Source organism: Trichosurus vulpecula, chromosome 4, assembly GCF_011100635.1.
Source record: "Trichosurus vulpecula isolate mTriVul1 chromosome 4, mTriVul1.pri, whole genome shotgun sequence".
NCBI lineage: Eukaryota > Metazoa > Chordata > Mammalia > Diprotodontia > Phalangeridae > Trichosurus > Trichosurus vulpecula.
In genome coordinates this window covers 28,480,702-28,504,182 of record NC_050576.1, presented here as the reverse complement: position 1 = coordinate 28,504,182, position 23,481 = coordinate 28,480,702, and the positions used below count along the sequence as shown (strand labels likewise).

At 44.6% G+C, this 23,481-nt stretch overlaps 1 protein-coding gene across 11 annotated transcripts in view; it reads left to right on the top strand.

Moving 5' to 3' along the window:
* The window catches only part of OSBPL9 (oxysterol binding protein like 9), a 146,104-nt gene that overhangs the window by 21,132 nt on the left and 101,491 nt on the right, over positions 1-23,481 (top strand). For 9 of the 11 annotated variants that reach the window (XM_036755064.1, XM_036755061.1, XM_036755059.1 and 6 more), the window contains exon 3: positions 17,238-17,316. The exons of 1 other annotated variant lie outside the window; for it this stretch is intronic. In XM_036755064.1, coding sequence (XP_036610959.1) covers positions 17,238-17,316 — 79 coding nt within the window. Of the gene's footprint in view, positions 1-17,237; positions 17,317-21,463; positions 21,607-23,481 lie in introns of those variants that run through there. One more of the 11 variants, XM_036755066.1, reaches the window with a different exon arrangement.

Sequence of the window (23,481 nt, the reverse complement as noted above, 5' to 3'; positions counted from 1 at the left end):
GAGTCAGAGACTAGGTGTGAGTTAGCCACTTATCAGCCATGTGACCCTAGCCAAGTCACTTCCCTCTTTGATCTCTGTTTCCTCGGATTGTGATGCTTGTCTCACCCTCCTTGCTGGGTTGGGAAGGAAGCACCTTGTAAATGGTGAAGTGCTGTTTAAAGGGAAGCTGTCTAATTCTTTACTTGATAAGGGCCATTGACAAGATGTAGGGTGTCCTAATGAGGATTCCTGAAAAGATCAGGCTTGGCAGTATGTCACAGTGGAATGAAAGTTTGATCCAGAGTCAGTCCAGCTGGGTTTTCATCCCAGCTTTGCCACCTACCCTCCTGGGCCTCAGTTTCCTCAGGATTGTGAAGGGGAGGGACTAGATGATTTTTAAGGTGTTACCCTTCTAGTTTTAGTTTTGTGCTTTTGTGACCTCATTATCTAGCAAATGAACAGAGATGATAAAAGACAGATTGCAGGAAGACAGATTCATGAATATACCACAAGTGGAGCTTCAAATTGGGCCCCACTGTTTCTGGAAAAGAATCAAAAATTAACTAGCCAAATTAGTAAAATGTGCATATCCTTAGTCCCAGGAGTGCTCCTTCTGTGGTGGGCATATGCCCCCAAGCTGGGTGGAAAGGCCCAAATCACCAGAATGTTCACAGCAGCACTCCCTGTGGGAGCAATGACCCGGAAACAAACAGAATGGGTGTCTCTTGGTTGGGGAGTGGCTGAACCAACATAGGCCTGTCCACATGATGGAAGATGATTGTACCAAAGAAATGAGAGAGATCAGGAATTCAGAGAAACTTGGACAGACTTGTATGAATGAATGACTAGTGATCTCAGCAGAGCCAGGAGAGCCCTGTGCAGCCGTGGAAGCAATACTAAAAAGACAGCAGTTAAGATCTGTGAAATGGCCTATCTCGATGCCACAGGAGTGGGCTAAAACATGTTTCCCTCCTGGAAGGAGGCACAAGTTACCAAAAGTATTTATATCAGTTTATTTTCTTTAGCTGTCCGTTGTTCCATGGGAGGGGGCAGAGTCACAGTGATGGGGAAAAATCCAAATGACACTTAAAGCATTTCTGACCCTTTTTTTAAGGAGAAAGTTCACAACAGTAATGAGTAGACCCTTAACAATCAATGGAACCTTACAATATTGGAACTGACCATTTTGTTTGTAGTGCAGTTCTCTCTCACTGGAAATATTCAGGCAGAGACTAGCTGAGCAATTGAGGAGGCTCAGAGAAGGGTTCCTTTATTGGGTGCAGGGTTGATGTGGAATCCCTTCCAATCCTCTGCTTTGGGGATTTATCTGTTCTTAGAGCCCTTGTTTGTCAAGGATGCCCCTTGGCAGGCATGGGCAGTCTATCACTTGAGAAGTGGTGGCAAAGGGGCTATCAGGTAGATGACAACTGGAAAAGGTGAGGGGGCAGTGCCAAGAGCAGGAGAGATCCAGCAGTGACCTGGCCAGGATGGGCTATGTGGTGTGGGTGTCCACATGATGTTGGAGAAGGGTTCAGGGCAGCGAGAGCATTTATTAAGGGCCCGGCTTGTGCAAGTGACTGAGCTAAGATGCTGAGGAAACCAAGAAGCAACAGTTGGTGCCTGGAAGGAAGTGACAGAGTGCGTGGTGTCCCAGTGCTGCTAGGGCATTATTGGGCATTGTGAGAGCACTGACACTGTTGTGTTGCACTGAGCACATCCTCTACATTGGACTTTAGAGTATTTCGTCTCTCTTGAGAGGTGAAGGGTAGGAAGGAATGTATTTCAGTCATAGATGACAGCCTTTGCAAAGACCTGGAGGCAGGAGATGGTATGCCCAGTTCAGAGAAGAGCAGATGGGCCTGCTTGGCTAGAACATAGGATGAATAGGGAGCAGTATGGAATGAGTCTGGGCTTTCAGTGTCCACGGAGTTTGCATTGGATCCCGTAGGCACTAAGGAGCTGCTTAAGATTTTTGGTCAGGAGTGTGGCCTGTGGTCAGACGTGTGCTTCAGGAAGTTTATTCTGGCACTTCTCTGGAAAGTCACTTGGAGAAGGGAGAGACTGGAAGCAGGGACACCGAGGTTGTGGCATGGTCCAGAGGATTGAAGTAGAGTGGTGGTGAGGGCAGGATTGAAGAGGAACAGATGGGAGGGATGTTGTGGACTTGACCATTGATTGGATTTGAGGAAGAGAGAAAAATGAGGGTGTGACTGAGTTCCCAAACCTGGGTGATGGGAAGTTGGTAGTTCTCTCAGTAGGAAATGGCAGGCATGGAGGACTGAGAGGTTTCGAGGGGGATGAGTTCTCTTTTGGACTTGTTGGAGATCAGTGACGTGCTTATTAAATTGGAGTGACAGAACTAGGAGAGAGTGCTAATGGATCAGATGGTAGAATTAACATTGAACAAGATGTTAATAGGTCAGGAGCTAATAAGATGAAATTTTAATAGGAGTAAGTCACGCTCTTAGGTTAATGAAATGCAGGATGGCATAGATGTAATATGATAGTGGTTGATGTGAAAATGACCTTGGAGATTTAGTACCCCATACCCTTGGACTCTAATTGGTTGTGGCTTACAGAAAGGCGAATCCTGTTCATTAAGCGTTAGGGGCTGACTGTGCTTGGCACGGAGAATCCAGAGGCATCAAAGGGAGGGTCTCTGTCTTCCAGGAGCTTTCCATTCTATGAAGACCATTTTTGAAAGTGTAGGGTACAGAGCACAGGAAGCAGCAGTTGTATTGTTGTTTGCCCTGGTCAGATCATCTGGTTCAAGGGTCCAGAATCTGAGAGAGGGATTAATAGGGAGCCTGTCTAGAGGAGTCAGGCCAGAATGGTGAGGGCTCCTGGAACCTTGCCTTTGGAGGGATGGGTGTGATGATAGCCAGCTGAAATATTTGAAAGATTATTTTAAAGTAGAGGGATTTGACTTTTTCTTTTGGATGCCAGAGAGAACTAGGACCAGTAGTTGGAAGTTAGAGGGGCTAGATTTTGGCTCAATGTAAGGAAAAACTTTAACAATTTGTGCTTTCCTCAAATGAAATGGTCTGTCTTAATATAGGTGAGGAGCTTCTCATTAAAAGATGTGTTTCAGCAGACGCTGGATGACTAGCTGTTAAATTTTCTACTTCAACATCTCAAAGGTTCCTTCTGATTCTCAAGTTCAGTGATTTTAAAAAACTTCAGTATGATCACCAAATTCTTATATTTAGAACTGGAAGAGACCTTAGAAATATAGGAAGTCCCCTTCCTCTAAGGTATACTGCAGAAAATTGGTGGTGGGGAGAAGTCACAGCTTCCCAGGTCACTTAGCCCAGGTCCCTTAATGCCCTTTTGATGCAGCCAAATCCCAGATTGATTTGGTAGTTTATACGATGCTTTATAACTCCAAGTAAAGGTCTATTTCCACTGCACCATACTACCAGTGCCTCTCTGTAGTCTGGAGTTGGCCCTGGCATCTTGAAGACTTTTCCGGGAGTTTTCAAGCTTGGGTGGAGTAGAACCCACTGTGAAAGTCTCACCTGTAGGCACCTGCAGCTCCCAGAGGTCAGCCATCAGCTGATGACCCTTCAGACTACAGAGATTCAGGATGGAGGGAGGGAGTTCATTCTGTTTCCTTGGAGGTAGCCCTCGTATCACCAGATAAGTTTGTATGCTTCCCAAGGGTGGGAAGGGTTTGGCCTTACCTTGGTATCCCCAGCCCCCAGTGTAGGGCCTGTGCTTGGTGAATAAATGTATTAAAGAATTCATTAGCTAAATAACCTTGGGCCAAAGTAGAGAAAAATACACTGAACAAAATAAAAATTGGATTTTTCTCTGATCATCCTTAATGACACTTTCTGCTTTGACTTTGGTTTTGTCTGCTTGCTTTTTTCCTTCATGTCTTTAGGCTCCAGTTACCTTGCTTAGAAAATGGGGATAATAACAATATTTATACTCTTTCTTCTGGGAGAGAGCAGAGTTGTAAAAATCCAGGGAGGAGAGGGGTGTCTGCAAGGTCTGATGCTTCAGAGGTCAAGGGGGAAGAGCCCTGAGAGAAGACCACCAAATTTCACCGGAAGAGACTTTCGCTAACCTTGGAGAGAGCTGTGGTAGCAGAAGTGGGAAATGGAGGCAGCCACCACTCGGTCTGGAACTCTCCTCCTTTTTTTGTTGGAATGTCTTAATAAGACCTCAGCCAAAATTCTCTGTCCTTGCCTTCTGCCGTTGGCTTCATTCTTCACCCACTTAAGCTTTGACTTGTACCTTCTTAGTTTACTCATATCCCTCATCTGAGCAGCACATTTTCCACCAAGGCAGCACAGAATAATGAAAAGGTCCATGTGGCTCTGCAGGCATGCCCCTAGAAACTCCAGTGCTGGACAGCAGGAGCCAGGGCAGTTGGTCCCTCTGCTCTCTTGTCTAAGGAGTGCATCTCATCATAAGACACAGTCAGAATAAGGGCCTGTGTAATGACCAACCTTAGGCCTGCCATCTTGTCTCTTGGGGAGGTAGGGGAAGAGGGGAAACTTGGGGTCACTGGGTGGAAGTAGTAGCATGGTCAGTTTTCCAGTCAGTGTAAGGAAGACTTTAGAGCGGTGTGGGGAACCTGCGGCCACATGTGGCCTTCTAGATCCTCAAGTGCAGCCCTTTGACTGAATCCAAACTTCACAGAATAAATGCCCTTAATAAAAGGTTTGTTCTGTAAAACTTGGACTAAGTCAAAAGGCCAGCCAGGTACCTAATAGGCCGCATGTGGCCGCAAGGCCTCTGGTTCCCCACCCTCCTTTAGAGAATCCATATCTCATGGGTAGTGTGCTGGACGTGGAGTTGTTTTTTCCCCTGGAAGGAACTCTTCAATGGGAAAAGGCAGGGACTTTTTTTTCCCTACTTCTTTGGGGCCAAGCTCAGTCAATATAATTACCTCATGTTTCATTTTGTTTTTACTGGGGAAGGTGGGGGGATTCTTTCCATTTCCACTGTCGTCTCCTGGATGGCATTATATGAAGACATTTTTCCTGTGAGTGTGTCAGAGACCTTTGTTTTGGTGCTGCTGGGCCTCTTCCACAGCTTAGCCTGGGCTGGCTGAGCATTGAGGCAGAGTCCCCTGGGATGGGAACCCGGATGTTCCTCGTTTCAGGCCCAGATCACTACCCCTGCAGTTGTGTGTCAAGGTCAGGAGCTCCTGTGAGTTGAGGTGCAGCCTGAGAACCAGTGAGTGGGGAGCTGCAGAAATCACTTGGTTATGCTGTACCATGGTGTATGTACTGCTTTTCACATAAAAAAAAAACTTGATAACTGATTGAAATGTCTGAATTAAACTCTTAAATGGTTTTGAAGAGAAGTACTGGAGTCTTGTTCCAACTCATCTGATGTTTCTTGGGTGATTCTGGCCTAAGGTTTATTGGTTTGTGGTAGTAAAAAATTCTGATTTAAGGCATAAAATTGATTTAAGCAGAAACTTCTGGCATTTTCCTTTTTTTTAAGGTTTTAACCTTGGAGTAGTTTGCAATACTCAATATATTATTCTTCAGTTAATAGAGACTTGGTCCCTCTTGTCCATTCCCTTTTCTCAGTGCTTATTAAATAAGCTTACTGTGTATTTCACTACTAGGTGCAAGACATTCTGTGTTGGGGAGAATACCCTCAAGTCCATCCTCTGCTCAGCTGCCAGAGTGCTTTGGGAGGAGGATCAGGTAGCAAAATCCCTAGGTTTGACGTCAGAGCCTGGCCCTTTCCCATGTTTAATTCCTCTCCACTCATGTGGCACTGGCCTTCTTGGCCTCCCATCTCTGTTCCTTTCCACTGGCTGTCCCTTGTGCCTGGAATGCTCTTCCTCCTTCCTGCTGACCCTTGGCTTCCTTCTGGACTCCCCTCATGACCTTCTGTGCAGCCCTTTCCCAGTCTCCCCGCTCTTACTATATTCCTTCTGAGGTCACCTTCCATGTACTCTCTGGAAGTAGTTGTTTGCATGTTGTCTCCCTCCACAGAATGCATGCTCCTTGAGGGTAGGGGCAGAGTACTTTCTTTGTATCCCTGGCATAGAGTAAATAATAAATGTTTGTCACCAGACAGAGATAAGACCGAATCCGTAGGTGCACAGATGAGTGTAGTACAGATTGGAACATGATCGTTTCAAAGGCATATAAAGTACACTGAGATTTGATAATGGGGAAACTGGTTGGAGGAGGGGTTCAAGGCTTCTTAGAGTTGTAGCTGTGACTGCCTGCATAACCTGCCCATAGGACAATAGGACTAGAAATTTAGACTTGGCAGGGAGCTTAGAGGTCACCTGGTCCAGGACCCTGACTTACAGATGAGGAAACTAAGGCCCAGGTGGGGGTCAGCTTCAAACTTGGGTTTGAATCACCCTCAGGCACTATCTGTGTGACCTTGGGCATGTGCCTTCACCCCCATGGGCCTCAGATCCCTCCTCTGTAGAATGAAAGGTATGGCCTAGATGGCCCCAAGGTCACTTCAGCGCCTCCTTTTCTCCTTCTACAGTAGCATTCAAAGTCTGTGGGTGACCGAGCAGGCAGCAAAGCTGGGGTTCAGGCTCCCTGGGCCTTTAACTCTAAGGCACCACTCCTCCTGGCCTGTTTTTCCAGTGTGTGGCTGCTTCTATGATTAGTGGAAGTGAAAGTCGAGAAGAATGAGCAAATCGATGCCTGTGTATGGATCATAGGCTCATTGGGTTAGAGCCGGGAGCGACCTCAGAGTCCATCATGTCCAGCCCTCAGCTTCAGGAAAGGTTGAGTAGCTTCTTAAGGTCACACCGTAGTAAGTAGGGGAGCTGGAATCTGAACCCGAGCTCTTTGACCTCCGTCTAGAGTTCTTTCAGCTGATTCAGACAGGACTGGAGGCAGGTGGAATTGATGTTTTAAAGCTTTGTTTTAGTTTGATCTTTCAAATAATTGTACTTGCTTTAGAAATACTCTAGGTGGCAGAAATGAGATAAGCTTTGGTCTTTCTACTCAGAAATTGATTTTATTTTTGCTGAGCTTAATCTTGCATGTGGAAGCTTTCTTCTTTTTAATTAATTTATAGAGTTGCCTTTAACATAATCCACAGACCTGAAATTATAAACTAGAAACTATATATAACTTGATTATTCAGGAATATAGTTTGGTATTGTCTAGATACATTGTGACCAGGGGCCAGTTGTATGACCTCGCTGAAGCCTCGACCTGTCAGCTCATTGAACTTGTTCCCTCAGACCCCTAGATCTTTCTGCTGAAATGCTGACTCGTCACTTCCTACCTCTTCTGTGTTCTCTTTATGGAGTTCAGTTTTTTGAACCCAGGTGTAAGACTTATATTTACGCCAGTTAACTTTTTTATCTTTTAGATTCAGAGAAGAGACTTATGGAACAGGGAGAAAATGGGGGATGAGGGGTGAAGAGTTAGAACTGGGTAGTTACAGGGAAGCAGACCCTGACTTAATGTCACCAAGAGCTCCCAAATTACTGAAGCGGCACAGTGTACCTTGGGCATGTTCATAAAATACAGGCCAGGAGTGGGAGGCTGTAGAGGGATCCTTCAGTGGGTCGGATTTGGGACTGTTGTTATAAATTATTACATGAATTAGCAAGCTTTCACTAAGTACTTTTTACGTGCTAGGGACCAGGGATATGGAGACAAAGAGCGAGTGCATTCTAACTGGGGGACAACATGTACGTGTATCAGTGTATACAGAATAAATAAATGTATACAAAATTGTATATCAAGAAGGGGTTTGAGGTCTGTCAGTTACCCTTAGCCTAGGTTAGCCCTTGTGCGCAAGTGTTTTACCAGGGTGTGGCCGGTGTTGGTACTGCAGCTTAGAGCCGCAGGGGAGAGTTGGGTGAAGGTGCATGCCAGCAATGGATGAGCAGTCCTCATCCTGGAGGTGCCCATCCTCCTGAACACCAGCATACCCGGGCAAGATCAGACTAAATCAGATGGCTGCTAAATCTCTTCAGATTCTAAAATTTTGTGATTCTGTGCGCTGTCAGTGAGGACTAATAAGAGTAATCATAATAATGGTGATAATAACCAACATCTATATAGCACTTTAAGGTTTGCAAAGTGCTTTTCAGAATAAACAGGATAGATCTTGTCCTCAAAATAACCCTGAAATATAGGTACCCTATTTTGTAGATAAGGAAACTGAGGCAAAAAGAAAAATCTGAGGCTGGATTTGAATTCAGGTCTTCCTGTCTCCAGGTCCTGTATTCTAGCCATTGTGTCACACTTAGTTGCCTTACACTATTGCCTGATGTTGTTTGCCCAGTATATTCCTGCAACCAATAAAAGTAACGGAACAGTGGGCGTCATCAGGAAGGTTGTTGGAGGGGCAGCTAGGTGGCACAGTGAATAGAACACTGGCCCTGGAGTCAGGAGGACCTGAGTTCAAATTCAGCCTCAAATTGGACACCAGACACACTGGCTGTGTGATCTTGGGCAAGTCACTTAACCCCAATTGTCCTGCCTTCCCCCCTCAAAAAAAAAAAGGTTATTGGAAACTAGACTGCCCACCTTCCCTGTCAGTGCAGCTGTAGCACTCCCTCACCCTTCTGGCCAGTCAGAGACCTCGCTACAGTCACCAGTGATGGCTCCTGTGTTCACTCTGACAGCTCTGGGACTTTTGCTACTCTTGATGGAGTGCCTCCTCCTGGGTGCTGGTGCCTTTTGGCCTTCTCTGGGCTTGGTGCTTTTTATTCTCTGTCTCTGTCCCATCTGCTTCTTTGAGTTTCACGATCATTATTAGGAGGCAGACTCCTCCTTCATCTGTGGCTCCAGCCCTGATCTCCCTCCTGATAGCCTTCTGTCCCTGTGTTTTTGTAGAACACCATGTTTACACTGTTGCAGAACTCCTCCTCCTTTCCCCCAGGCTCAGCCCTCCTGCTTTCCCTGTCTCTGTGACAGGTTATGTCATCCTTTCAGTCACTCACTTTCCTAACCTTGGAGTAGCCCTGGACTTGTTACTCCGTCTCCACCCCATAGCCATGTGGTGATTTTGTGGTCTTCTATGGCCAGTCATGGTCTTGGTTTAGTCATTTCCATTTCCCCAACATTTTTCACATCCAATGTGTTCTTTCCTGTCATGGCCACCACCCTAGGGATGGGGAGGCAGGGAGAGAATCAGCACTTATATAGTGTCTACTGGGGCTGCCAGGTGGTACAGTGGATAGAGTGCTGGGCCTGGAGTCAAGAAGATTCATCAGATCTGTCCTGAGACACTAACTGTGTGACCCTGGGCAAGTCACTTAACCCTGCTCGCCTCAGTTTCCTTATCTGTACGATGAGCTGGAGAAGGAAATGGCAAACCACTCCAGTATCTCTGCCAAGAAAACCCCAAATGAGGTCACAAAGAGCTGGACACACTGAAAATGACTGAACAACAATAGAAAAGTGCTTAATACGTGCCAAGCACTTTACAAATACGATCTCCTTTAATCACTGCATTGCTATTATCATCTCCATTTTACAGTGGAGGAAACTGAGGCATACAGCTTAAGTGACTTGCCCAGGGCCACGCAGTAACTGTCTGAGGCTGAATTTGAACTCAAGTCTTCCTGCCTGCAGGCCCAGCTGTCTCCTCAGTGCTGCCCAGCTGCCTCATTCGGGCCTCTTTCTTGAACCATTACAGTATTCCTAGTTGGCTTCCTTTGCATCCGGTTTCCTTGCTCCCCTCTCTCCATCACACAGCTGCCAAGTATGGGTGTGACTGTGTTAGTTCTCTGTTTAAGAAGCCCTTTGGCATCGAGCTCCAGACTATTTTTCTAGGTTGATCTTATGTTATTCCCCTTTACAAACCATTGGAGCTAAACTCATCTATTTTATTTTTGCCTTATATGGTATGTTCTATCTCCTTCCTCTTTGATTTGGCAGAGGCTGTCCTCTGAGCTAGAAATGTTTGCATTTCTCCTCTCCACTTGGAACTCAGTATTTATTCTTCAGGGTTCAGCTCAAAAGCCATCTTCTACACTGGGCCTTTCCTGATCCCCCGTTTTCAGTCGTCTCCCCCACCTCCTTTGCCCTCCCCCCCCTGCCATTTTGCATTTATTTTGTATATATCCCGTATTTGCTTTACTGTGAATATGTTCATACCCCTTAGTAAGCTATAAGCTTCTTGAGGGCAGGGACTGTCTTGCTTTTGTCTGTCTCCTTATTGCCTGTCCGTGCCATGTTTGACATAACAGTACACGTTAAATAAATGCTAGTAGATTGATGAGATAAACATCTGGCAAATATGATGACTTCTGGTTGTCAGAAATCAGGAAAACTAGAAAGACCAGAGAAGGACCCCTGAAATAATCCTAGGTCAGGCTCCTGCTGAGCGATGATGGAATGCAAAGCTCGAGATGCTTTGGTCTGAAATGACCAGGGTAGACGTCCTCAGAACTGCAGTATTTCAGATGAACGTGCGACTATCGGTTTGGATGCTCTCTCTGCTCACACACAAACGTTGCAGCCCATTCACAGCCTCTCATCCTATTGGATGCTCATCCTTGGCTTTCAGAAAACCTCTCCTAGAAGATCCTCCCATTGTGTTAGAGGTCTTTTGGTATTTTGTAGCTGTCATTGCCTGACTCACAGGGTTGTTGTGAGGATCGAATGATACAGCACGTGGAAAACCCTTTGGTTAATTTGAATGTTAGCTGCTCTTGTTTTCATTGCTATTTCTGGATCATCATCCATATCACTCCCACGCGTGCAGGCACTCCAAGGCTCTTCCTCTCTCTCTTTTTCTTAGTAACCTTCTCAGTTTCCGTGGGTTTGATTATCCTCCATGTCGTCAGCGCAGCGTAGTAGATAGAGAGCTGGCTTGTAAACCAGGAATACCATGCTTCACATTCTGCCTTTGATACATGTGTGACCAAATGTGTGACCCTGGGCAAGTCACTTAACCTCAGTGCTCTAGGCAGCTGTCCCTAATCCCGTCCATCTTCCACTCAACAGATCTTGCCATTCAGTAAATTCCAGTTTCTTCCTGAGGCTTCTAGGATCAAGGATAAAGCCCTTAATAACCTGGCCCCTTCTTACTTCCCAGTCTTCTCACACCTGACTCCCATCCATGTTCTCATCAATCCTGACTGTTCCTCCAACATGAGCCTCCATCTCCTGACTCCAAATTTCACTGGCTTCCCCACCCCACCCCCATGCTGGAACTCTCTCCTAGGTCTGAGCTTCCTTCAAGTCTCAGCTAAAATTCCATGTTCTGCAAGAAGCCTTTCCCAGCCCTTCCTCCTGGTAGTGCCTTCTCTGTTTTTCTTGTCTGTATCTTGTTTGTAAGCAGTTCTTTGCATTTTGCCTCTCCCATTAGATTGTGAGCCCCCTGAGAGCAGATACTAGTTGTGTCTGGAACAGAGTAGGTGCTTAACGAATGCTAGTTGACTGACTGACTGACTGACTGACTGTATAAGACTATACATTTCAGAGGCATCATTGGCTTGCTTTGGGAAATCTCAAGTCTAATCTCTATTCCTGATCTTAGTAATTAGATCATAGTTCTTTATTTCTTGTTCCAGTTTTTCTCCCAAGCTCTGGTCCCCAAAGCCAGGTGCCCTCTGGACATTTTCAACTGGATGTCCTGTAGATATTTTAGACTTTAACGTGTATAAAATTGAACTTTCCTCCTCCAACCTTCTCGTCTTTCCTTTTGAGGGCACCACCATCCTCCAGTCACCTGGCCTTAAAACTTGCTAGTCATCCACCTCCATGTATTCAGGCTGTTGCCAAGTATTACTCCCATGTCCGTCTCTCTCCTGTGTTGCCTTCTCTCCATGAATGCACCCTAGTTCAGGTTCTCCTCACCTCTTGCCTGGACTATTTCACTCGTCTTCCAGTGGATCTACTTGCTTCAAGTGAAGTCTTATTCTAATCCATCTTCCACACTGCTGCCACACTGCTTAGTCATTCCCCTACTCAGTAAACTCTAGTGGCTGACTGCTACCTCCAGCATCAGATAAAGACTCCTCTGCATTGGAAGCCCTTCTTCACCAGCTGGTCACAACTTATCTTTCCATATTTATTGAATATTACTCCCCCATACACACTGTGGTGTTATCAAAATGACCTTCTTGTGGTCATACACAGCACTTCATCTTCCACCTCTCTGGGTTTGGACAAGCTGTCTCCACATGTCTGTGATGCACTCCAGCCTTACCTGTGGCTTCCTTCAAGGCTGAGCTCAGATGCCACCTTCTACATGAAGTAGTTTTTTCTGATATCCTTAACTTCTAGGGCCATCCCCCTCAAGATCACCAGGTGTTTGAGTAGGTACATATTGTCCACCCTAGGTAGACTGTAAGCTCCTTGAGGGCAGGGATTGTTTTTGCTTTTGTCTTTGTAGCCCTTAGTGTTTGGCATGCAGTAGGTGTCTAATAAATGTTTATTAGTTGGTCATGATTGATTTGTCATTCCTAAAGAACTTATAAAATGTTTCTATTTTATGTGAAACGTGTTTTGTAATCGTGTTTATATAGTTCCTGGGTTTGTTTTGGCAGGTAGACTTCCAAATATTTTATTATGTCTACAGTAACTTTAAATGGAATTTCTCTATCTCTTGCTGTTGGTCTTTGTTAGTAATGTATATAGAAATGCAGATGATTTATGTGGGTTTATCCCTGCAACTTTGCTAAAGTTGTTTATCATTTCAAGTAGTTTTTTACTTGATTCTCTAGGATTCTCTAAGTATATCATCATATCATCTCCAAAGAGTAATAGCTTAGCTTCTTCTTTGCCTATTCTAATTCCTTCAATTTCTTTTTCTTTTCTTATCGCTAAAGCTAACATTTCTAGTACCATATTGAATAACAGTGATGATAAGAGACATCTTTGTTTCACCTCCGATCTTATTGGAAATGCATCTAGCTTATCCCCATTACATATAATGCTGTCTGTTGGTTTTAGGTAGATGCTACTTATTATTTTAAGGAATACTCCATTTATTCCTATGCTCTCTAGTGTTTTTAATTGGAATGAGTAATATATTTTGTCAAAAGCTTTTTCTGCATCTATTGAGATAATCATATGGTTTCTGTTAGTTTTGTTGTTGATATGATCAGTTATGCTGATAGTTTTCCTAATATTGAACCAGCCCTGCATTCCTGCTATAAATACTCCCTGGTCATAGTGTGACCAGTTGCTGGTGATAAGTTGCTGTAATCTTTTTGCTAATATTTGATTTAAAATTGTTGCATCTATATTCATTAGGGAAATTGGTCTATAATTTTCTTTCTCTGATTTGACTGTATCTGGTTTAGGAATTAGTACCATTATTTATATCATGAAAAGAATTTGGTAGGAAAAATGTTTCTATTTTACAGCTCTATGTTTTAACCTATAGAGATTATAGTTTTGATGAGTGAGTGGTAAAATTAATTTAGCATCTAGTCTGGGCTTATTTTCTTAAGTAAGGATGGGATTGAGATGCTATTTATAATTACTTTTCTTGGGTGGAGGTAGAGTCACTGCCTCTCTTTAAACTTGATTGATCAGTGTTATTCTTCTTGTCTCTTCTCTTTGCCTTGTTTTTCTGAAGCACTGCTTGTTCGAATCCAGTTTTCTTTGTGAAATACATGCTGTTTCTCTTCACTCTTGTAATTTTTTGACTGCTACTTTGGTGACAACCCTTGCTTGGCTAATGTTAACAGAGACTATTTTCAAGTGTGAAAGAGATCTTTAAAATTTTGCAGTTATGTTGTTGACTTCTGCACTTAGTTAATAGTGGCACTCAGATGGCCAAACTGATGACTGGTTGAGTGTTGCAGTTTTCAAAGTGTATCCCTAAGTCATGGACAAGAATGCTGTATTTGAACTTTCAGGTATCAGTGTAGCCAGTACAGGACCACAGCTTCTGAGAGTTGGAATAGACTTCAGTGGCCAGCTCCTCTAACCCAGATATGAAAAGAACCCTCATTACTTGTGTGACCGATGGTCATCTGGCCTCTGCTTGGACCCCCAAGGAAGGGGAACTCAACAAATTTTAGGTGGTCTCGTTCGTTTTTTTCTGACATCAGGTTTGTGTTTGCCTATTTGCAGCTTCCACTCATGTTTCTGCCCTCTCTGGCCAAATGACAAGTCAAATCCCTTTGTGTAGAAGGTGATACTTGAGCTAAAATTTGAAGGAAGCTAGAAATTATTTTCATTTATTATTTATTTTAAACATTGTTTTAAAAAAATTTATTTTGAGTTCTGAATCCTCTCCATTCCTCCCATCCTTCCCACACCCATTGAGAAGGCAAGAAATGTGATATGAATTATACATGTGAAATCATGCAAAATATATTTCCATATTATCCATGTTGCGAAAAAAAAGGCAAGAAAAATAAAGTGAAAAAATATACTTCAGCCTTTTCAATTCTCTCTGGAAGTGGATAGCATTTTTCATCTTAAGTCCTTTGGAATGGTCTTGAATCATTGTATTGATCAGAATGACCAAGTCATTCATAGTACAATATTGCTGTTGCTGTGTACAGTGTTCTTCTGGTTCTCCTGACTTCACTTTGTATTAGTTCATATAAGTCTTCCCAGGTTTTTCTGAAACTATCCTGATTGTCATTTCTTATAGCACAATGGTATTCCATCATAGTCGTATACCACAACTTGTTCAGCCAGTCCCCAATTGATAGGCATCCTCTTAATTTCTAATTCTTTCCCACCACACAGAGCTGCTATAAATATTTTTGTACAGATAGGTGTTTTTTTTCCTCCTTTGATCTCTTTGAGATATAGACCTAGTAGTGGTATTGCTGAATCAAAGGGTATGCATAGTTTTAGAGCCCTCTGGGTAAAATTCCTAATTGTTCTCTAGAATGGTTGAATCAGTTCACAACTCCTACAATAGTGCGTTAATGCCCCAACTTTTCCACATCCCCTCCAACATCTGACATTTTCCTTTTCTGTCACATTAGCCAATCTGATAGGTGTGAGCTGGTACCTGAGAATTTTAATTTGTATTTCTCAAATCAGTAATGATTAGGAATGTGTTTTTTTTTTGTATAGATATCTTTGATTTCTTCATTGAAAAACTGCCTGTTCATGTCCTTTGACCCCATTTATCAGTTGGGGAATGGCTTATGTTTTTATAAATTTGACTCAGTTCCCTATATATTTGAGAAATGAGGCCTTTATCAGAGAAACTTACTATAAATTTGTCTCTCCCAGTTTCCTGCTTCCCTTCTAATCTTGGCTGCATTAGTTTTGTTCATGCAAAAATTTTTAAATTTAGTGTAATCAAAATTATCCATTTCACTGCCTGTGATCCTTTCTCTTGTTTAGTCTTAAATTCTTCCCTTGGCCATAGATCTGACAGGTAAAATTTTCCATGCTCATCTAATTTGCTTATGATATCACACTTTATATCTAAATCACATACCCATTTTGACCTTACTTTATTATATGGTGTAAGATGTTGGTCCATACCTAGTTTCTGCCAAACTGCTTTCCAGTTTTCCCAGCAGTTTTTGTCAAATGGTGACTTCTTGTCCCCAAACCTTGGATCTTTGGGTTTATCAAACACTAGATTACTATGGTCGTTTACTTCTGTATATTGTTTACTATTCTGTTCCACCACTGTATTTCTTAGCCAGTATCCAGTTGCTTTGATGATTACTACTTTGTGGTATAGGAAGCTAGGACTTGTAAGAAGCAGACTGAGGAGGGAGTGTCTCCTCGGTATTGGGGATAGCCAGGGCAAAGGCATTTAAGGTAGAAAATGTAGCAACAAAACCACCAGTTTGGTTGGACTGTGGTGAACATGATCATTCCCAGTTGTAAAGGTCTTTAAAGCCTAACAAAGGATATTTGATTCTGAAAGCTGAGTGTGTGTGTGTGTGTGATATGGTCAGATGGACGTTTTAAGGAGGACCCTTTTGGTGGTGGTGTTAGGGGTCGTAGCTGTGTAAATGCAGAGAAAGAATCATACAAGAGACATGTGAAGATAGAAACAACACGTTTTTGCCATGAGCCCGATGTAGAGGGTGAGTGTGAGGGAGGCACCAAGGACCACACTGATGTTGCAAACCTGAGTGACTGCAAGGATGGTGGTGCCCTTGATGTAAATAGGACAGTTCAGAAGATGGAGGGTGAGTTTAAGCAAAAGAAAATAAGCTCTCTTTTCAGTGTGTGGAGTGTGATATCTTGTAGGCCAGGGCTTCTTAAACTTTTCCACTCGAGTCCCCTTCAGTGCTTCTTAAACTGTGAGACCCACAGTTTAAGAAGCGCTCTGTAGGCAATTCTATGGATGGCTGGAGCTCAGGAGAAAGAGGAGGTTTGGATATATTTGCTAAATCTGGGCAATTTGTCATCACGGAGATGATGATTAAACCCGTGGGAGCTGTGCTCGATATGGTGATGGTGTTGAAATACTAGACCAGACCATGAGTTAAGTGATTAGATTCTCTTCTTAATTTTGCCACTGACAAGGTGCTGTGGCCTTCAAGAGATCACATGGCCCTGGGACTAATGAAGATGACCTTCTCCAGCCCACTTCCCTGTACTCAGGCAGCTATAGAGATGGAGACAGTGCATTTTGAAGTGATGTGAAGACTATTAAAAGTGACATCTGAGTAAATGTCATTTGGTACATATGATGGGTGGGCCCCAGAGAGGAAGTATAGTGTGTACTCCCCTGAACCCCTCAGGGTGGGGGCAGCCAAAGGTCCAAAGGCCTTTCTTTCCTTTGTGACTCTGCAGTTCAGCTACCTTGGCCTCCGCCCCCTTGGCCCTCACAGCCCTTTCTACCTCCCCCAGGGAGGAAGGAAAAGACCCTAATTAGGCCATATTTCTTTTTGCTTTTTTGAAAACCATGCTGTTGTCTGGCTAGTCTGTTATTCCTACGGCTGGGTGCCTCTGATTGATGGGGCATATTAGGGCAGTGTTTGTTTTGTTTTGTAGTTTTGCTTTTGCTAACCCTATCAGCCTCACTCCCTTACTGCCTCAAGGTATTATCTTGGGAGCCTTTCCCATGGGGCCTCCTTTCTTGCTCCCCTTCTGCCTTTCCCCAGAAATCTCTATTGTCTTCCAATAAGTTATAGCTATTTTAACCAAGAAGACTGGGAATCCCTCATGTTTCTGTTGTATCCCCTCCCCTCTTTCAAACCTCTCTTCTTGTTTTATCTGTAGAGTAAGCTCTGATCCCTGAAACAAAGCCAGTGGCTCAGCTTCCTGTGCGCAGAGAAGATCTTGTTGGCTCCCCGTCTCATCGTTGCCGTTTAGCATTCCTGGGGTGTCGTGGCTGGGGATGTTGCTGATGTCACTGCCTGCCTTATCAGGATTTTGCTCTTTGTTTCACAGGGAGCTGTGATTGGTATAGACGATGAGGACGACAGCACCTTCACAATAACTGTTGATCAGAAAACCTTCCATTTCCAGGGTGAGCTGAACGAAGAGATTCTTTCTTTTTATGGGCCCGTCCGCAGGGATCTTCTTGGGGGGGAGGTACTGGCTGGGCGCCTTGAGTGTTTCTGCCACAGATACTGCGTGAAAGATGAGCACAGGGTGGGGGGAGCCTGCTGGCTGAGGAGGGGCTATTGCTGCTGCAGGGTAGGCTGGCTTCTCTACCATGGCGGCATACGGATGTGGCGGAAAAGGCTGTAGCTTTAAAGGCAGCAGTGAGCAATTAAAAATTTAAAGGGTAAAGTCGGTCGAGGGGGAGAATGATGGGCTGCTGCTGGCTTGTCTCCCTGGGCTGCCGATGGTGCTGATCTCCTTTATCCAGGAGAGGAATTGTGCTTTGGCAGGGCACATCTGCGAGACTAAACGCTGCAGTTCGTAGTCAAACTTGAGACGTACTTGTGTTGGAGGGGGAGGCCACATCCAACTCCAAGGTGGTGATTTGCTTCAAGGACTACAAGCTTGCATTCATTTCATCTCCATTTCTGTGTCTTGTCCACCAGCCGTTATTTTTCTGCTCCTATCCTTGTCCTCTTTCCTTACGCCAATGCCTCTGCCCCTGCTATGTTCCGGCATTGCATGCTTTGGCTCACCGGTAGAAAGGGTAAGGTCTGGGTGATCATTCTCATTTCATGTTGCTATGAGCATTGGGGATCAGCGCCCCCAACCCTGCCAGCTTTAGGCTCCTGTTGGCATGGTGCTCTGCCTGTTGGAATAGCATTTCTCCACTATTAACAAACCTAGGAGGAGCTTCACTCTCTGGGGTGGGGGGGGGGGTGTTGTTTGGTTAAATGCATGATTTCTGAAAGAAGCAGTGCCCCTGAGGTTGGCTTCAGGGTAATTAGTCTAGAGTCTTGTTTTTTATTGTAAAAATATTGTGGTGATTGTGTAGGTGTAAGCTGTCCTAGTTGGTTCAGATTGAATGGGAGTGTCCCTGTGTCCATTGTGTTTTGGAAAGTGAAAGCTGTGTGTTCTCTGAAGGGCCCTTCACTAAAATCCTGGAGCAGGCCTAGTCTTGGGTCAGGGATTATTTGAATAATAAGGCTACAACTTGAGCCACAGTCATATCTCTGCCAGTACTGAGCTCCGTGTCCTCCACCCCTTCTGTGTTTTCCTCTACCACATCTTTTAGGAAAGAGCGGGTTCTTGATTTTTTAAGAATATATGTTGAATACATGTGCTGAGCATTTCGCTACAAGAAGCCTTCAGCTGATTTAAGTTAGATACTTGAGTGGCCTTGAGTTCAGGTGTGGATGCAGGTGAGGACAATCTGACTGCAGTGTGGCATCTGCTCCTCTGCGGTTACTAAGGCAACACCCCTTCTGCAGCGCTCATTTGCTGTGTTGTGGGATTGTGTCAGGAGAACCAGCCCTCTGGAGGAAAGGCCAATCACCGCACCTTTGGGTTTAGATAGGAGGCATTTCTCCTGCCCCTCTTCCCCCCCCCACCCCCCTTTACTCCTTGGCCCTGTTCTAGTGGTATCTGGGTGAAAGAACAGCTTCATATGTGATGATGGTTATAAGAATTGATGTGGGCTTAGAGATTTGTCAGAGACTCCGAAGGTCTGTCCATGTCACTTCATCAGTAAGGAGGTGGGGATGTCTAGTTGAAATATTGTACCTGATGATTGTAGGATTCATGAGCAGTGTACACACCTGTAGACTGCAGAGGTGTGAGGACAGTCAGGATTTCTTTCTTATTAATGGCAGATAGTTTCTTTAAGGGATGATGCTTGCATCTAAGCAGAAATCTCTATATATTTGATAAAAAGTAGTTGTGAGATGCCAAACACATTTTTCATTTTTGGTTTGTAATATGGTTTGGGGTCAAAAGATCACAGCTGGAAGACCCTACAGAGGCCATATGGTGCAGCCCCCTGGCTTTATAGATGGGGAAACTGGGGCCCAGGTCACATAGGGGTAGCATTCAAACCTAGGTCCTCTGACTTCAGAGCTAGGACTCTTTCCCCTTTACTCCAGTTGTGCTAAATTTGTGTGTAAGTTAATGAACCTCAGATTATTAAATGCCCTATCCTTGTCTTTTTGAACAAGAAGCATTGTGGTGTAGTAGAAATTACTGGTCTTTGAGTGAAAAGACCTGAACTTGGGTTTGGACTTGGAGGCCTGTGAGGCTGTGGCCTTGAGCCTTTTCAGCTTTCTAGGCTTCCCTCTACTCACTTGTAACATCACTTGGACATCCTACCACACCAGGGCTGAAGTATCAGCAGGAAAAGAAAGATATTGGATGTTTGCTCTAGAATCCTAAGCCAGGGTTATTTAAAAACAAGCAAAAACTGCCAGTTGATAGAGGTCAGACTCACAGTCAGGCTCCTGCCAAGTGCCCTGAGCAGGCTCGGCCTTCTGGTGAGGCCCTTGGTCACTTCTTCTGTTGTTACTGTCTGAGTGATACTATGGAGAGGTGGACAGAGAGCCCCCAGGGAGTCAAGAAGAGCTGGGCTCAGAAGCCAGCTTTCACACACCTTGACTGGCTAACCAAGGCCGTTCTGTCAAATCCATGTATGTAGCTAAGAAATTGTACAACAATTGCCAGTGGGCTGTGGTAGAGGGAGATGGCTCCCTCCGCTCATGAAATCACAGGTCCAGACCAAAACATCCTGACTACTCCTGTTAATAATTAATTGGTCACTAGCAAATGTGTAGTGGAAACAGTGCTTGCTCTCCGTGACCATGGGCAAGTCACTTTTTCCCTTAGGCCTCCCATGTTCCCTTCCATAAATCAGGGAACTGGAGTTGATGGATGACACCCAAGGTCTGGCCTTTTATTTGTGTGCGTGATTGGAGAGTGACAGGAAACATAAGTTGTTGTGTAGAGAGGGAGAGGATTGGTTCTGACAGGTAGAAGGAGCATTAGGCCTTTGAAGTTTTAGAAGACCTGGGCCTTCTGTCCCAGCTCTGCTCTTTACTGAGTGACCTTGGACAAGGCCCTGCCTGTTTGTAAGTGCAGGTTCTCCATCCAGGTGGGCAGGAGTACTTGCAAGATCCATGGACAAGGCAATGCTTTGTAACCCTTCTGGTGCCGGACAAATATTCGCTATCTGTGGGATTCTCCTGGAAGACTAAAAGGGAAATCACCATTCCTTGTTTAAGTGCTTAAAGTTTTCAGAGGGCTTGGATTTCTGGTCCGAGCTGTTAATTCTCCCAGAACCTGAGCATCATGGAGACATTGGGTGAGAGCCTGAAGCACCATTAGAGGTGAGATCGTCTAGTGCAACCTTCTCATTTTACAGAGCAGCAGTCCAAGTCTACAGAGATGGAGCGACTAACCTAGTGTTGCACAGGCTGTCCTGAGAGGCTCAAGTGAAGTCACGTCAAATTCACTTTTGTTATAGAATCACAGAATCTTGGTGGTATCTAGTGTAACCCATCCAGTCTGGCTGAAGAGTCTTTTCAAGACCCAGTAAGTAGCAAGGAGCCATTCAGGTGGGGATGGAAGGCCTCCTGTGCATGGGAGCCCACTGTTCCCGAAGGCAGCTCACCGCACTTTGGACAGCTCTTCTTTCCTCTCCTTCCCTTTTCCCTTCTCCTTGCATAGAATGGGGCCAAAGCTTTCCACCTCTTCTGCAGGCCAGCCCTTTGGATACTTGAAATGAATAGAAAAAATGAAAATGGGTGGATAAGGTTAGTGAAGGCGAGGTCTGACCTCTTGAAGGGTGGAAATCATTATTGTAGTTCATCCTTTTTTGGGGTGAGATGATGTCTTGTGTGTGCTAGGAACCTAATAATGTTTCCTGGCTTTAATGGGAAGAGGTGTGAAAGGACAGTGGGCCAGCTGTTGTGTGAGTGCTCAGGGCAGCGGGGACTTTCCTGGGCTGGAGCCTGACAGCTGTTTTCAGATACATTCAGGTGGAGTGGAATGAGGACTTTGTAATTTGAATAAGAGACAGTGATTTGTAATCTTCTTGGTGCTGTCTAAAGCACACATCATTTCGAGCTTGATTAGCTCGTTTACAATCTTTTATTTTTAGTATGGCAGTGACAACTCAACATTTATACAATATTTGCTTAAGGTCACAAAGGGCAGCTCCCTTTAAAAAAAAATCTGTTCCTTACAACAGGAAGGCAGGACAATTGTTATTCCTGTCTTACAGGCAAGGAAACTGAGACCCAGAGAAGGAAAGCGATGTGCCTGGGGCCACTTAGCTGGCAAATGGCAGAGCAAGAATTCAGACCCAGAGATTCGGACTCCCACAATGAGTGTTCATTCCATCCCATCAAGCTTTTGAGAATGTTTTCAAGAAACATACCACCCAGTAAGTCGTGTGTGGTTGTATAATAGCAGAACCTTGAAACTCAACATCTCAAAACATTTTCAATCAGTGTGTTCTTGGGTTGAGTTTTAAAGGTGAGAATATGTTTAATTAAGAAAGACCAATCAAGAAACAACTGTCAGTATAATTGAAGTTACATTTTAAAGCCTTGGAATAATCCTGGGCCAGTGCAAGCTCAAGCACTTTCCACTTGAAAAAGAAATGGCTGAGCATGAGCAGAAATAATCAAAGTGCCTTGCTTTGTTCTCCTGGCTTCTGAGTTGTCATCATTCCCGAGTTTATTTTCATTGACATCTTTTTTAATTGGCCTCTTGCAACCTCATAATCCTAGCCTCATCTTTTTGAATGACTTGAAAACATGTGTACACACACACACACAAATACAAACCCGTCTTGAAATCAGCACAAGGAAATAGAAATAAGTTTTGGAATTCATTTGACACATACGCCTTGAGCGTCTCATGGGAGATAAATGGTGTGGTGTGTTAGGCAGAGCCTGGTCTTGGGTTTAAGTTCTGGCTTGGCTATTTCAGCAGTTGTAGGACTGTGGGTTTCTGTCTAGTCCATGAGCTTCTCAATATTCTGCTGTGGTATGTTGGGACCATTAGGAGACATGGAACACAATAATTTTGTAAATTTTTTTTTTTTTTTTTTTTTTTTGCTTTTTGGCAGGGCAATTGGGGTTAAGTGACTTGCCCAAGGTCACACAGCTAGTACATGTGTCAAGTGTCTGAGGCCGGATTTGAACTCAGGTCCTCCTGACTCCAGGGCCGGTGCTCTACTCACTGCGCCATCTAGCTGCAACACAATAATTTTGAAAGAGTTGAAAATGAGTATTAACTTCAGAGGGAATGGAGAGGCAGGCACATGGAGTGTGAACAAATGAGGTTACAGCCTCTGAAGAGCTTGGAATGTCTTCAGTGGCGTCTACACAGGAGGCGCAGATGGGCCGGCTGCACAGTGGGGAGGGAGGTTGGAGGTGAGCAGCCCGTGTCTTCCACTCGTAGGTATCTTAAAGGTGTCTGGAGGAACAGAGGCCTTGATCTAGTGTGGTGGGTGAGCTGGGCCTCTGGGAGCAAACTTGAAGGAAAGTGAATGAGAGTGCTGGACTCAGCAAGCTTGGGTGGGCTGGGATAGGCGTCCTTGGAAGCGACCCACAGATTTGTGAGGTCACAGAGATGTTGCAGCAGTGAATGTTTGAGAGACTGGGAACATCACATCATCTCCCTGAGCCTCAGTTTATCCATTTGTCAAATGGCAATAATTTGTACTCTCTACAGGGCTGTTGTGAGGAAAGGGTTTTATGAATTATAATGTGCTACACACATGTAAATTTTAAAAGCATTAATTAAACACCTACCGTGTGCCTGGCCCTCGGCTGGACATACAAAGACAAACATGCACCAGGCTGTTTCCTCAAGAAGCTTACATTCTATTTGGAGACACCACATGAGCACGTATAGGTGTGTACAGAACAGATGTGGAGTAGTTTGGGGAGGGAAGATAGTCACAGCTAGAGGGCTCTGGAGAGGCTTCAGGTAGGAGGAGGCCATCAAACAGAGTTATGGGATACCTGAAATTTCTCCAAGGCAAAGGTGAGGGGGGTGTGCATTCTAGGCCGAGGTGTGGAGATGAGGGATGGGATAACATGGAGGAGGAATGACAAGAAGGCCCCTTTGGTCTGACCACAGGGTGAGCCAGAGGGTTGGACTAGGTGACCGACCTCTGGGATTCTTTCTAGCTCTAAATCTGTCTTTGGGGACAGTCAAGACTGAAGTGCCTAGAATGGTCCCCGGAAAGGCTAGTGTGGGTCCAGAATGCAGAAGTGTCTCTACTAGGCTTCATATCATGGGGAAG